Below are 15,788 nucleotides of genomic sequence, written 5' to 3'. Positions count from 1 at the left end.
CATTTTTTCGAAAAGAAAGAATTCGCAAGGTGCCATGTCAGGTGAACGCGAGGTTAAAATATGATTTTTGATCAAATAATCGGCCACAATCGGTCCTTCGAATGTTGGATTCTGAGGAATTTTTGGTCGTCAGTCAATTTGTGCGGAACAAACCGTGCACACGCCTTTTGTAAGCGCAAATGCTCGGTAAAAATGCGATATATCGATGTTTTGGAGATATTCAATTCCATTTCTATGAATTTCAATGACAATTTTGGCTAATTTTTAATGAATTCACGCAGTTTCCATGGAATTTCCGGTGATGACGGATTTTGATTGGCTCACATGTTGATCCTCATTTGCGTCTTCACAACCACTTTGACAACGTTGAAACCACTCGTGCACTTTTCTACTGAATAAGCAATCATCACTCATCGAATCTCATTTTCGCAACGATAAAAAAATATTCTGACACTTAAAACGCAATAGCTTTTCTTCAGGCGCTCGATTCAAAAAATCGTGTTTACTTTGGAACATTCCTAGTTTTTCCAAAGTTTAACTCTTCAAGAGTTTTCTTGTAAACATGGAGACTATTCAAAACTCAAATAATTTTCAGAAGTTTTGCTGAAAATTTACATTTTACTGTGAATAAAATATATTTAATTAAAGGCCTACGTTTAGCTATACGTTGTATTAGTGTTGCCACTTTTTTATAAATATATATTATATATTTCTATTGTACATATAAAATTATTAAAACTTTAATAACCAGAGAAAAAAGCTGTTTTTAGGTTTTTTTGGAAACTATAAATTTTATATAGTTGCCACATAACTACAAAAAAAAATTTTATTGTTTGGGACAAAACTTTAGCAAATATTGTAGATATCCTACGAGAACTGTATATGAAGCTTTAATAAGCTCAATTTTTATAGAATTACCATATAATAATAATTAAATTATTATTCACATTTTTGATAATATAAAATGAGTTAAAAAAAATTTATTGAAAATATTTATATAAAGTTGAATAAATATCATTTTTGACTTGTTTTCATGTGAAACTCATAAATCCATGTCTTATTGCTATTTCTCCATGAGTGTGAGATCGGACGGCGCACGATCAAGCATGTCCAAAGAGACCTGTTTACGGCATTCCTTTTGAAAAAATCTTCAACTTTATCGGAACGAGTCCAGCAAGAACGTCATACCTACAATATCAGTCAAAATCATGCGAACGGACTAGCGATAGATGTCAAGCTTACACTTGTCTGACAATTTTCAAACACCATTTACTTGTATCTTTTTTAATATATTCATCAATTGAGGTGGTCGAAGGTCTTCATGAACCAAGCAAGTTTTCAACGACCTTTCGACCATATTTGAGGGCTTTGTACCCCTCGTATGCTTGTATTTTTGATAAAACTCAATCACACTAAGCCTCCAAAATTTGCAATGATTCCGCGTACGAAATCTGGCTAGAAATACAAAATTTTAGACGATATCTATCGGCGATAATTTTATCCATTGTAAAATTCACAACGCGCTACTGAGGCATAACGATTTAATCAGCTGCTGTAAACAAACTGGTTAACAGATCGAACTCAGATTTGCCATATTAATTAAGGACAATCTTACCAACTTAGCAAGAATACATATTTTTTGATATTACAATTTCGGAATGCTATTTTTTCATCAGTGTGATGGCTTAGTCATTTTATGTACTATGTTCGCCTCTTAGTATACACGCGAAGTAGTCCCTTAGTTCTTGCATACGTACTTTCCTCACAAAGAAACTGCTATGATATCCGATCCGGCGATATCGAACCACTATAGCTTATAGCTGAAATTCGTTTTTTTGTATGAACAATTTGTATGAACATTTTATTTGAAGTGTCTTCCTAATAAATTATGCAGATCGGTCTACAACATCTTATAGCTGTCATACACACTGACCGATATAAATCCAAAATATGATTTTTTATAACCTTTTATGATATAAGAAATGAACCGTTGAAGGGTTTTATAGTTTTGTGCAGCGGAAGTTACGTGATATGTTTTCACCGATTAAACTTTATCGCAAAATGTTGTGGAAAGCACTAGATCAATATCTACGTACTTTGTTAGAAGAATATTACATTGCAGCACATATATTTTAATTAATGGTAAATATATTCATAGCATTGTGAGAAAGTTGTTTTTATTCAATTAATGCTCTTAGGGAATGAGGAATGTGTAAGCTATTATGACAACCAAAGCTGTCTGATCAAGTCTGACTTCACATCATGTACCTCGTACAAAATTTATGGCAGCATATATTTTTTTTAGCCACACTAACACTGTTTTTCGAAACTCATGTCTATATAAGAGGCTTTAGCCGAAATATTTGAATAAGTAACGCTTTAAAAATATTTAACGATCGATATTAAAAATAATTGAAAGTAAATGCTACTTATTTATTTAAAGCGGTATTAACGATTTCCACAATTAATCCCCTAAAATTGTGATGTTTAAAGTTCACTACAGAAATGAAAAAAAAAAAGAATCCACTTATATAGTCTATCAAGTGCACTTAAGCCGTGATTATTTTTAATCATAACACCGTAATTACAAAACAAAAAAAAAAAATTAAAATAATTAAGTACATTTTCACTTCAAATGGTCATTAATGTAAAAATTATTCACACAATTTTTAACTGTTGCGTCAACTGAATTGCTTACGCTTTGTATTAACGGTATACGTGCGTGGCATGAATATTATAATTAAATGCAAAAATGCGCTTTATTAACAACGAGATTTCAAAGGAGCGTTAATTGCGAGCTATTCAACGTGTATAATGCGCAAGCATGAATATAAATGGGAGCGCGCCTACATGTATGGTTATGTAAATGCATTTATTTAATCACACGCTGAATAACTTTGGAATGATCTTTTCTGTATGCATGGTGTGTGTGTGTGTGTGCATGTACTTAACCATAAGCACTCATTATTAGCGACAATCTACAAGCCAATATAATGATGTAATTAAAAATTTTAAGCACAGCGAAAAGGCTGTTATTGCTGCTGGTAATAGCGCCTAACAGTATGCAATTAAAATTCATGCAACCCGTGGATAATGCAACCACAGGGACAGTATGGCAATGACTTGGCATATCATTGACAGTATTTTCAACTACAGTTGTTACTATTAGTTGCGTACTAAAAAGTTTTTCACAGCAAAATACCCGTAACTGTAGTTGCAATACGACGGCGCGTGTATGGCTGTGTGTGCGTTGGTGTGTGCAGTTGCCAGAGTCAGCTGCTGCAAATTGCCGCCTGCAATGTGCAATTTGCTCCAACAATTGCCTGACCGCAATTGGAAAATGAGGGACTGCAAATATACGAGAGAAATTGCAAGAAGCAGTGGGAGAGAATGAAAGAATTGACACAAAAAAGACAATGCCGAAAGCAAAGCAGCAAATTGCAGTAGTGGCAATATGAGAGTTGCCATCCATGCAGTCAAAAGCTGTCGAAACTGTGCCGTCTACACAAGAAACCGCAAGAACAGTAGGTGCATGCAGGCATACACACACCCATACACTCACACCAACGCTCACTACGCATAAATCGTGTAAACAATTTCGTCGGCAAATGCAAAGCTTCCTTGTGTGTATGTGTGCTATTGTAGTTCAGCTGCTGTAGCAGTAGGTTCCTCAAGTTGCTCTGTGGCAATCGCAAAAGCGTTGCACCAACACTCGCTACCAGCTCCAGGAACCGCCACTTGCCGCACCCATAGCTATGTGGCATTTTGCCGCCTCAGCTGGATGCATTTGCTGCGCTTGTGGTTCTTGCAGTGAATAAATTTTGTGACTTGCAAGTCTTGCAAATATTCTATGCGCGGGCATCCAAGTACATATGTGTGTGTTTTTCTCGGCTTGCTCGCGTTTCTGTGCGTCTGGCGGGGTGGCATAGCTCGGGCTTAAACGAATTTGCAAAGTTTATTTGTCGGTTTTTGCTACAGTGGCATCTATGCACTCCCTACTTTGTGAAAACTTGTAAAAAAAAGCAAAGTATATTTTGCACAGTTTGTGTGAGTCTTTGAAGAAGAATGCATTTTCTATTTTTGTAGATTAAAATCCAGATTGAGATTGAAATTATTTTTGAACCCTTTGAATAGCCGCTATTTCCGGCTGATTTGTTAGTTTGTATACTCTTGAAACATGTTTCTAAGATTATAATAGTTTTGTTAACCCAACGGTTGTGTGTATCAGCTAAAACTAATCGGGATATATATAGAGTTATATATATATATAAATATCCAGGATGAGGAGAAGAGTTGAAATTTGGGTGAATGTCCGTCCGTTCGTTCGTAACTTGAATAAAAATTGAGATTTCTTGATGAAAGGGAACGCTGCCACGCTCAAAACATTCCATTAACCGCAAACCACTAAAGTTCCATAACTGAGCACTAAATTAAGATTTCATTTAAATTTGCTATGCGGCATTACTCTGACATACTATATTTCTATTACAGCGTGAAAATCACCGAATTCGGACTACAGCCACTCCTACTTCTCATTTAACAAAATTTTATATTCGATTTGTTTTTCTTTTCTTTATAGTGTATAATTTAATAAACAATTAATTCGACGAGAAAAAATTTGGTACGAATAATACCTGTAGAGTGTGCCACCATAAAAGTAAAAATTGCCCAAATCCAAGAAAAACTATCGAATATCTGAACCCAATAGTTGATCTTTTACCGAAAATATCTGGCACTAAGTGAAATTTTTTATTTGAAATTCAGAGGTAATCCTTTCCTGCCTACAGTGGTGCTTTGAGCTGCCAATGATGCTGACTAACTTATTTTACATTTTTATCACATAATTACAACAATTTTCATGATTTGTTTTGAGGTTATTGTGCAATTATTATAATGACGATTCAGCAAGTCGCGGACAGACTTTTCGTAAAACTTATCCAACCATTGTTTTAGATCAACTATAAACTATGAAAGCACTGATAGTATAATCAGATCGAAACTTGATAATTCCAAATTGAATTTCTCACTTTTGGAAATACGATAACTATGTATATAGTATTTTATCGCAGATATTCCCTACAGGGTACACACAAACTTACTTAAGTACTTGTAAGCACATGCCCTCCAAATAAGTTAAGCAAAAAACGCCAAAAAACGCCAAAAAAAACCGCGGAATTTAGAAAACTTTTATTCTCTGCAAGTAAACGTCAACGCGGCAAAGAACTGTATTAATTTGCCGTAATTTCGAGCGGTTTCTTCTCCTTTTTGGTCTAAACCAAAGTGGCGTACTTGTACTATATGTATGTTTGTAATATAAGTATTAGTAAGGCTGCTGCATTTGTAGTAGTTTACTGGCATTTCCTCTGTCTAATACCCAAAAAGATTGAGTGCAGCTTTGTTTGCTGGCAGACTTCGCTTGATTCTGTAACTTTCTTACACATTTTTGGCGCAATGCTTTGTGGCAGAATAATTGATTTTGAAGAGGAAAAGTTTGTCCTACTTCGCAAGCAGTTTATTTATTGTTATTTTACTGTTTTCGAAGTAAAATGTTTCTCTTTCAAATTCAATAAATAAATTTTTATTGGTACTACATATGTATGTATTTTTCAGTTAAAATATAGAAATTGTTTTCTTGTGAATCAAATATAAATTATCAAAAAGAAATTTAAAAAGTCACCACTCTTACTTAAATATTTTGAGTGTAGCTCTTAAACTCAATTGTATTAAATAAAAGTGATGTTGTGATGATGTGACTGTTGATCCTGGTGGAAAGGGAATCTACAAATTACAACCATTATATTCACTTAAATTAAATGTTTGGTGTGTTTTTAGGTGTGGTGGAATTATCGTTGCATACTTCTGCATCACTGGAGGGCGATATAGAGAGATGATAACAACCTTTTTATGGCGTCAGTTGAAAGATGTTGATCTTGACAACATCTGGTTCCAATAAGATGGTACTACTTGCCACACAGCAGGTGCAACAAATGAATTATTGCGAGAAAAGTTTGGAGATTCGATTATTTCAAGAAATTGTGACATTGAAAGGTCTCCAAGGAGTTGTGATTTAACACCATTAGAGTGATTCTTGTGGGATTATTTGAAGTAATTGGTCATTAGCAATAAACCAGACTCCCTTCAAACTTTACAATCATTATTTACTATGCTTTTTATGACTTCAATGAATTTATTTAGTGAAAGAAGTACTCGAAAATTGAGTTCATTGAATTCGTTTCTGCAAAAGAAGTCGTGGAGTGCATTCTTATGATGCTAGTTTCAAAACTTAATTGTATCGATTTTTGAAAAAATATTATATCACTCTTACTGGAAACTCCATTATATTCATCAGATATTCTTAAAGCTGGTCAAAGTAGTCGTACGTTTAATAAAATTCCATTCTAAAAAAACTAGTTCACAAAGTCAATTTCTTATCGCTACTTGTAATCCTTCCTTACAGTGTGAAATATTTTATAGTCCGGGAAAGGCACTCATTTATTACGTTTTCTGAAGATAGCTCAGATTATTAGCAAGGTGGGATAGTCTCAGCAATCCCGCTTTACAAAGCCTAAGAAACAGACATTAACACATGTTTGTTATAATAAGATGTAGATGGCCACAACTTAAATAAAAGTAGACTCTATTATTCTTTAACGGTTGAGCGAAAAATTCTGTGTTAAAAAAATAAAAGGTGAAGCGATTCTCCAAATTTAGATGTCTAAAAAATACCTTTCCTGGAGGTCTTGAAAGTAGAACCTCTTCATTCAAAAATATGCGTTGTTATTGGTATATTGGTTGACCCTTCGTTATTTCTTTATGTTATGCTATTTTTGCTCAGTATTATTTGGAAAGTATATTCAGTACTTTTTATCATGGAAAGACAACGTTTACAAGTCGTTCACCTTTTTTACGCAAATTCACGTAATGTAATGAATGTGCTTCGCGTACTGTGTGTCTGTCTGTCTGTATATATACGCGAACTAGTCCCCCAGCTTATAAATTAAAGCGTAAAAAATAGATAAGAACTGAAACCATTCGACCTTCCCGCACCACTTCGCTCTATACACTCTTGAAAAGCTCCAAGAAGATCCGACATTTTCGAGCCAAATTTTGGTCAGGGCTTTGGGTCACTGGGTTTATAAACAAGCAATAATAGGAACAGATTAAAAAGTGTCATTTCATTCAGAAAGAACGTTTTGGCCAGTGGAATCATCGATCCATATTAAACGTTATCGCTCCATAGTAAGCCACTACTTGGCGCCTGAAAGTGAAGCTCGTGACCTCAGCGACAAGTCGGCACAACTTCTCGTACATCGCACCACTCAACGGGTTTACTGAGATAACACTTCGGCTAGCAGATAATTTCACGTTTTATTCCGCTCGATTGGCCAACACGATCGTGTGATATCACTCCTTTAAACTTTTTTCGGTGTAGATCATAAATATCAAAGAATGTTCTATGGAATGTTAATAAACATTCCCGATTAAATTTCAAGTTTCTGTATTTTGTCTTTAAAAATATCGAAACGGATAATCCTGTATAGGCCGTAGACTCTTTTAGAATAGTTAATGCATTTTGGTTATCTGAAATATGGCTGTCAAAAAAGTCTTGCAGTATTTTCGCTAGTTTCGCTGTCATGAATTTAATTTTTTATGTTTACTCTCTATAACAAAGCCATAAGCAAAATGACTGGATCAGACATCACTATTGAAAACTTAACTTCACTGTATTTAGGTCCACGCTACATGTCATATACTCATAAGTATATAATATATTAATTCACTTAATTCCATCACATATTTTGACCACAGTTTAATGTGAGCTAGAAAGTCAAAATGGATGGATATCACTAACGCGTATATCGAGAAGAAGATCTACAATGCATTAACTTTAGGAATTGGATAATTATTTTTGAGAAATTAAAAAATTTATTAAATTTTTAAAATTTTTGAGCAATTCACGGTCACTTATTGTTAAGGCATCTTACGTATTGACTGACATATACGCAATAAATTAGAGAGCATTTTGTGGAGCAGTGAATTTTTGCAAAATTAATATATTTCAGATTTTTAATGATTAATTTTCCATGTAGTTATAAAATTGATAAAAAACAAAACAAACAAATGCCTTGGAGTAATCAAATTTTAATCTTAATATCATTTAAACGATTAATTGTACGATAAAATAGTTAGACAACATTTTGTAGAGTATTGAATCCTCTACAAAATCTACAAAACGAAGTATTTGCTAAAAAGTTGGAAGCGCGATTTGAATTTTCTTTCTTATGGTCAGAAAAAAATAGAAAGCTGTAATGTGGTGGACTCTGCTGTTACAAATAAGAGCTCATATTTGGGGAGACTTTTTAAAAAGTGTTTAAGAACTTCTTTTGTCGGATTAGTCATTCAAAAAATCCTAGTGTAAATACTTAATTGCATGAAACCCTTTACTAAAGTTCAATATGCAACCTTTTAAAATATTTACGATTAAAAAATATATTGTTAGTAAATTGTTGCTGCATTATCAACTGTATCCACACTTAATACCAACAACATATAAAAGATACAAAATATTAATTTTTGTTTGAAAAAAGCGCATTCAACTCACCTGCATACATCAGCAACGCCAACAGTATCTGCACCCAATGTGCCATTTTGTTATTGTTTCTTGATGAATTTGCGTTCAAGCGATGATTTTGTCGTCGATGTTGTAATAACAAATTGTTAAATGGCTGACAATTCACTCGGCCGTTTGTTTATATTTAATTATGTCCTGTGTTATTACTATGAATTATTGTACGTTTTATCGATATGTTGTGTTTGTTACGAAAGTAAAAAGTTGCTAACGGACTACAGCACGCTTTGTTGTTGTCAGTATTGTTCTTTGCATCGATTAATTGCGTGTATAAAAACCTAATTAATGCAGCGAGTTAAATACGCAAAGTGAGTGCAAATTCAATTAAGTGCTGTACTTAAATTTTGCGCAAATTTATCGATAACGCTCACATGTATCATATGGAGTTGTGTAAAAACGTTGCAAAAGCAGGAATTTAAATTCGCTCGAAATTCAGAAATGCACTGTTCGCGTTCGTACTATGAAATGGCATATGAAACCCGTAAAGTAAAGTTAAGTGCGAAAAAATACTCATTAAAAACGCCATAAAATTGCGGCGTACTCTCCTACACACACAAACGCATGTGAGCATTAATAAATACCGCTAGTAATCACTTTAAGCGTTTGCAGTGCCGTGAAGCAGCAAGACGTGGCAGCAGTTGGCGTCACGCGGTGTTCTTATTTGCTACGTGCTGATTATAATTGCGATTATTGTTATTGCTATTGTTATTATTATGACTGGAAATATTGGTGGCTTATGTAAAAACAAGTTTACTTTTGTTGCTGCATTTGTAATTTTTAACGCGTGAATAAAACTGTTGGCCGGCACTACGGCGAAATTTTTTTTTTGTTTTAAATCTATATCATCCTTTCACCGCTTGTTAAAGCAACAAAAAGAAAGCAAAAGCATATAAATGAAATCACAACAAATTCACTGTCGCTTCCGTTTCCTCCTTTCACTTACGCTTCCGACGTTTTTCACTCAAAAAACGTTGCCACGTGTCTGCTATTGGCTTGCGTTGCTTATTTTTGTTCACTTTTTCTTACAGAACACCGTTATTTTGCGGAAAAAACATGCTTGCATTATTTATCAATCTTTCAGCACAAAAACGCGAACGTGGCTGCTCCATGGATGCCAGCGCCGTTGTTGCTCCTGTAAATTTACTTCCGTTGTATTCTGTTTTGTTTTTATTTCGGTTCTACCTTTAGGCTTACCTTTTATTTTTGTTGTATTGTAAAATTACACGTCGGCTGTTGCCTGTTTTACGCCTCCAGCTTGTCGCTCAGCTGAAATCACGCGCCTTTTTAATTGGTTTCACTTTACAGTATTATTATGGCACGTGACGTCGCTTCTCTTATCTCTTAACGGTTATCCTTTTGTTGCCGTCGATTTGCGTTGTATAACTGCGCGCGACGGCTCACATGTCAACGGCGCTCAGCCCGTCAGCGTCACCTACAACTTGAGCTTGTTGTATACTGTTCATCGTATTTTCATTCAATGCTCACACTTACCCATACATATACACTCATTTTCGATGTCTTAAACTCGTCCCTTTCACTTCCTTTTCATTAAGTCAGCATCGTTATTGCTTTAGTAATATTTGTAGTTGTTCATGTTGTTGTTATTGTGCTTGTTGATAGGTGTTCTTGAGTGGCAATTATTTGGAATTGTACTGCTGGTATTTATTTTGAACACCCGCCTTTTGCCACCTGCAAGTAGAGAGAAGAAAATCGTGAGTAAAAATGCAAATACTTTATTAAATGACACGAAAAATTCTGGATTCAAGAACGAAATTGTCAACGTGTCGGTGCAGAGTAATTGGAGGCAGTGAGTATATTAATTTTCTGAAGTATTTGAAGTATTTAATCGCTGACGGAGTGTGAGAATGCGAGAGAGTGAAAGTATTTCTCAATGCGCTCTAACAATGAGTGCGCTATGAAGGAAGTTCTTGCTAGATTTAATTAGGTCAATTCAATATTTCATTAAACAACTTATAAATGTATAATTAACACGGGTTAGATTCGCTACTGTTAATGACATAACTAAAAAATCGAACCAAAGAGTTGTATTCAAAGAGAAGAAGGTCGTCTGTATACGTACAACTACAGACAAGATCATAGATAGAACCATGCGGGCAGCCATAAACTACTCCAATTTCCAAACTCCCATTTATTCCGATTACACTGTGGAACATTTTTGGGATTATTGTCTCGGGGGTGAGAAATTCCAAGTCAGGGTGATGGTACTAGGTCAGTATAGTAAAACCCTTTGAGGGTTTTAGAATAGCTGTTGTACTGTGTTATATGTAGATCTCTTTCTGTCCAAAAAGTAACTCCATCAAAGCGTAATTTCCGAACAGCCAAGCGAACAGTCAGACTGACACCTCTTACAGAAACAAAAATTTCAACAGCCAAAATTAAGCACTAGATTAAAGTTTATTAGTTTTAAATGTTACTGTATAAGAAATAATAAGAGCTACACTTTGCAGTAGTATAAGAGTTTTTGTCATCATCTTTGTAATCTTATTTGCCATACTCCGATAGAAAACCCAAAGCAGATATAAAATAATAATGGTCTACAAAAAAGTGGTACTTAATTTTTCTAAATAAAAAGTGCCCCCGTATGCAAATTGCAACAGCCTATCATATAGGCCTATGCATTTATTGGACCCATTGCATAATTCTTAGGTACGCTAAAAACTTTGATAAATTGCTGCCTTAAAACTGAGGAACATTAATAATGGATTTTTTTTTTTTATTTATTTTTTTTTTTTTTTGTGAGTCAAAACAGCTGCGCGTGATAGCTTCCAACGAACGCAGTTGCTGCAGTCAGTTTAAAAAAAAAAAAACAATATGTGTGAGTTTCGCCAACTTTTTCCTCAGTTATGTGCCTAAAAGAAAATAATAGCAAACAAAAAATCCGAGGCTTTGTAATAGAGACACAGTCATGCAAAGTTTCGAGCGTTCCAGCGGCAGCTGCATTACACAAAAGTCTCTGGGTGTTTATGTATGCACTTGAGATCTGTAATCCGAAGCCAGATCCTTCTTCACAAACTAACATTTCAGCATTTGTACTTCTAACGAAGCACTCTAACGGTATTAAGCGAATGCACCCCTTTACCAGTGGTGAGCGTGACATATTCACAAGCTTAAGTGCCGGAGTGGAGTGGAGGAGCAAAAGTTGAAAGCAACTGAAATTTACTATGCACTAGACAGTGCCGAAAAACTCTCCAGTTACAAAGAAAATTTTAATGTCCGTTTTTGTATGCGCAAAGCGGCAAACGTTTCAGTTGCAAACGCTGTCTGCCACACATGCCCCACAACACCCCATGCGCTGGCAACACAAACTATGTTTTTGGCATATGTATGTTTATACAATTTATCACACGGCGACAAGTGAAAAAATTAGTCAAAGCAGCAGAGCTGGGCCGAGGTGAAGAGGCATGTCACACACACACACACACACACATCCCAAGCCACTGATAGGTATCCTTGTAGTAGCGAATATTCAGAACCGTAGCCGCAACCCAGCCGAAAGTGTAGACTAGCTTCTCATAGCATTGTATTTTATAAAGTATTACCTTGGAATCACTCTCACTAATTTTGCTCTCCACTGCTGATTATAAAAGGTCTGACTACCACAAATCCGCAGAGTGCTCAATAGTACCATACAAGAGAAAAAGGTGACTTTTTTCTTTCTGGGTTATCATGCCTTTCATCCTCTGATTTTTGTATCTTTTTTCTTCCTGCAAAGAGGAAAGAGGGGTTTGTTCATATGCATGACATAGTTGAGCAGAATATTTTGTAGATTCATATGTTACCGTTACTTTCTATGTGTGTGTGCAACGCGCATTGTGCTGCTAAATATCCACATCCCCCCACTGATTTATGTAGCTGCATATATTCATCTTTTTTGCAAGTGTTTGTTGTTTCTCCGCTTTTATTTTGGGTCTTTGTTTAAGCGTTTAACTTAGTGGGCGTCCAAAAAGGAACAAGAATTCGCTTATGATTTATTAGTATGCGCTGACTGATGTTGTCAGTTGAATTTTTAAGCAGATTACAATGAATGACTGTTTCAAAAGCTGACAACACAGCCGTGCATATTTGTATGTGTAGATCCGGTTGTGTGCATTTCTCCTCTGTGCTGTGTTTATTTTTGGGTACTCAATTTCGTGAAGGTGGCTTTGTTTTAAAAATTCAATAGGAAAAATCCAGTTGCTCCGAATAAGGAAAGCATGATATTGTGGTCACTTTATTATTGATTTTATATATTTTTTATTTATTATTTGAAGTGTATTATAAAGGCATAGAAATATTATTGAGGGTCTTTTTTGGTGACTGAACTGTCACAATGAGTTTTTAATTAAACAAGAATTTGTAAAAATACATTAAACATAGTGATGAAAAAACCTAAAATAGAATTAATATAATATAATTATAACCATTAAAATATTTTAGTTGAATTACTACAAATYTATATGAGAGCATTTTTTATACTCTCCAAATAAAGTTGCTAAGAGAGTATTATAGTTTTGTTCACATAACGGTTGTTTGTAGGTCCTAAAACTAAAAGAGTTAGATATAGGGTTATATATAGCAAAGTGATCAGGGTGACGAGTAGAGTTGAAATCCGGATGTCTGTCTGTCCGTCCGTCCGTGCAAGCTGTAACGTGAGTAAAAATTGAGATATCATGATGAAACTTGGTACAAGTATTTCTTGGCTCCATAAGAAGGTTAAGTTCGAAAATGGGCAAAATCAGCACACTGTCACGCCCACAAAATGGCAGAAACCGAGAACATATAAAATGTCATAACTAAGCCATAAATAAAGATATCAAAGTGAAATTTGGCACAAAAGATCGCATTAGCGAGTGGCATATTTGGACGTAATTTTTTTGGAAAAGTGGGCGTGGCCCCGCCCCTACTAACTTTTTTGTACATATCTCRMAAACKAYTATAGCTATGTYAAYCAAAMTGTAYAGAGTCRTTTCWTTTAGGCATTTCSATATACAGTTCAAAAAYGGAAGAAATCGGATAATAACCACGCCCACCTCCCATACAAAGGTTATGTTGAAAATCACTAAAAGTGCGTTAACCGACTAACAAAAAACGTCAGAAATACTAAATTTTACGGAAGAAATGGCAGAAAGAAGCTGCACCTAGGCTTTTTTAAATTGAAAATGGGCGTGGCATCGCCCACTTATGGACCAAAAACCATATCTCCGGAAGTACTCGACCGATTTCAATGAAATTCGGTACATAAWATTTTCTTAACACCCTGATGACATGTACCAAATATGGGTGAAATCGGTTCACAATCACGCCTTCTTCCAATATAACGCTATTTTAAATTCAATCTGATGCCTTCTCTGTATAATACTCGTATATCCATTAGGAACCATTGATGATAGCGGAATAAAACTTACCACAAATACGGTATTTGATGCGAGAGTAAAAAATGTTCGGTGACACCCGAACTTAGTTCTTCCTTACTGTTTTTTTTTCACAAATCACAAATAGTGACGAATTTCGTTTTATATTAATTGCTTGTAATGATTTCTTAATATAGGTTATGTCAGGCTTACGGTCGACCCTGTGACGAGCGAGAGCTCTTCTGATCAATATATGGCTAGCTCTAAGTATTATGTGGTGCTTTTCTGAATGAGTGGGCAATTGAGACAGCTTGAAATATCCGTTGTAATACTTAGAGCTATCAATCATAATAATCCTCATTAATGGACAAAGCGGTTTTTGTTGAGGCAGTTAATATCGGTCACGGCTTTCTCGATTCGCCGAAAGTATGCAAAAATGTTTTAATTTCACAAATGTTAACCTTGATGATATTGATAAGTAGATGAGGACAGACATTTCTATACTAACTTGAGCGAACTCAACGCTAGTATTTCACTCTGATACCGGATAAATTTTTACCTCCTTGAAAATGCTGCCATTTGAGCAATATATGTACAGTTACCTTAATGGTAGCCCACTGCAGTCTGAAAGATGCTGCAGTCAGCCCAAAACTAATCTCGATAGAGAACTGCATACATAAAATCCCCCCCTCTAACACTCCCTACTATTGTTACGCTAGTATATATACAGAAAAATCCCTTAAGAGTAGATTCGTTCGTTTCGTTTATCCCTCCTGCCTAGCCGAAAGTATCACTATGAGCTGTTTCGACTTGGTCAGATAGAGAAGAAGGGGTCAGGTTGTTTCAACTCATCTTCTTACATAGAATTGTAACAATTTTCGTCTAAGCTAAGATGTTTATTGGACACTGTGCAGTAAGAACTCTTTCGACTACCGGAAGATGAACCTTGCTAAGATCAAAAATACTTCAGTGGATATGTGTGCATGGTCAAAAAAAAATCTCAGAATCGTACAGAAACTGGTCATTCGCCAGCGCCTGAATATTTCATACGACGTCTTTGGGTCTAGCGCTGGAACGCTAGAGAACAATAGAAACCCAGCTTGTTCCCAATCATGGCATTTGAACGGGTCAGATAATGAATGAACTTGGTGTGGTTGATAGTGCGGATAGAATTTTTTTGACTAAAATTGAGCACACAGTGAGCGAACTCAACGATAGCATTGCCACTCTGAAGTGGAAGTTATTGTACGTCTACTTGAAAGAGGCTGCACTTCGAAGCAATATATCAATATGCTTGCTGCGAACGCGATACGCCGAATTCGTCACTAGATATTGTCCCTGTTTGGAACCATTGGACCGTCCTGCTTGAAACCCATTGCTGCTACAATCACTATCGAAATTGATATCTGCATAGCTCTTGATCGGCTTACCAGTTTTAGTTTGTCTCCGACTTCGTTATGAATGTGGATCAATATTTCGTTGCTGTAATTTGCTTACTGAATGCAAAATGTCAGGCCTTCTTGATATTGCTAAGTACATTAGCACACACAAGACATTATTGGAATGGGCACTGAAACCTGCATCTAGCGGAGTTGCGACATCTCTGGAATCTCATATTTTGTAGTTAAGTTAAGAATCTCCGAGCTTCCACCTCTCCGTGAAAACGATCACTCCGCGTCATCACCAGCGATTTCATCCGTCCACGTATCGCAGTTATGAGCAGCGAAAAAGTCATCAGGAGTAGATTCTAAAATGCAGTGGTTTTTGGTTTCAAAGATGTAGTTTAAGAAGCAAAGAATAACAAAATT

The 15,788-nt window shown here is 35.5% G+C and overlaps 1 protein-coding gene across 1 annotated transcript in view; it reads right to left on the bottom strand.

Annotated features, from left to right (window-relative positions):
• LOC108974964 overlaps positions 1 to 15,788 on the bottom strand; it is a 316,781-nt gene that overhangs the window by 104,194 nt on the left and 196,799 nt on the right. The window contains exons 2-5 of the mRNA XM_018943101.1: positions 10,121 to 10,318; positions 9,824 to 10,061; positions 9,573 to 9,761; positions 8,603 to 9,436 (exon numbers count right to left, since the gene is read on the bottom strand). Coding sequence (XP_018798646.1) covers positions 8,603 to 8,648 — 46 coding nt within the window. The 5' untranslated portion in view covers positions 8,649 to 9,436; positions 9,573 to 9,761; positions 9,824 to 10,061; positions 10,121 to 10,318. The remainder of the gene's footprint in view (positions 1 to 8,602; positions 9,437 to 9,572; positions 9,762 to 9,823; positions 10,062 to 10,120; positions 10,319 to 15,788) is intronic.

Source organism: Bactrocera latifrons, unplaced genomic scaffold (assembly GCF_001853355.1).
Source record: "Bactrocera latifrons isolate USDA-ARS-PBARC rearing strain unplaced genomic scaffold, ASM185335v1 scaffold_6, whole genome shotgun sequence".
In the NCBI taxonomy this organism is placed as follows: domain Eukaryota; kingdom Metazoa; phylum Arthropoda; class Insecta; order Diptera; family Tephritidae; genus Bactrocera; species Bactrocera latifrons.
This window is presented reverse-complemented; position numbering and strand designations above follow the sequence as displayed.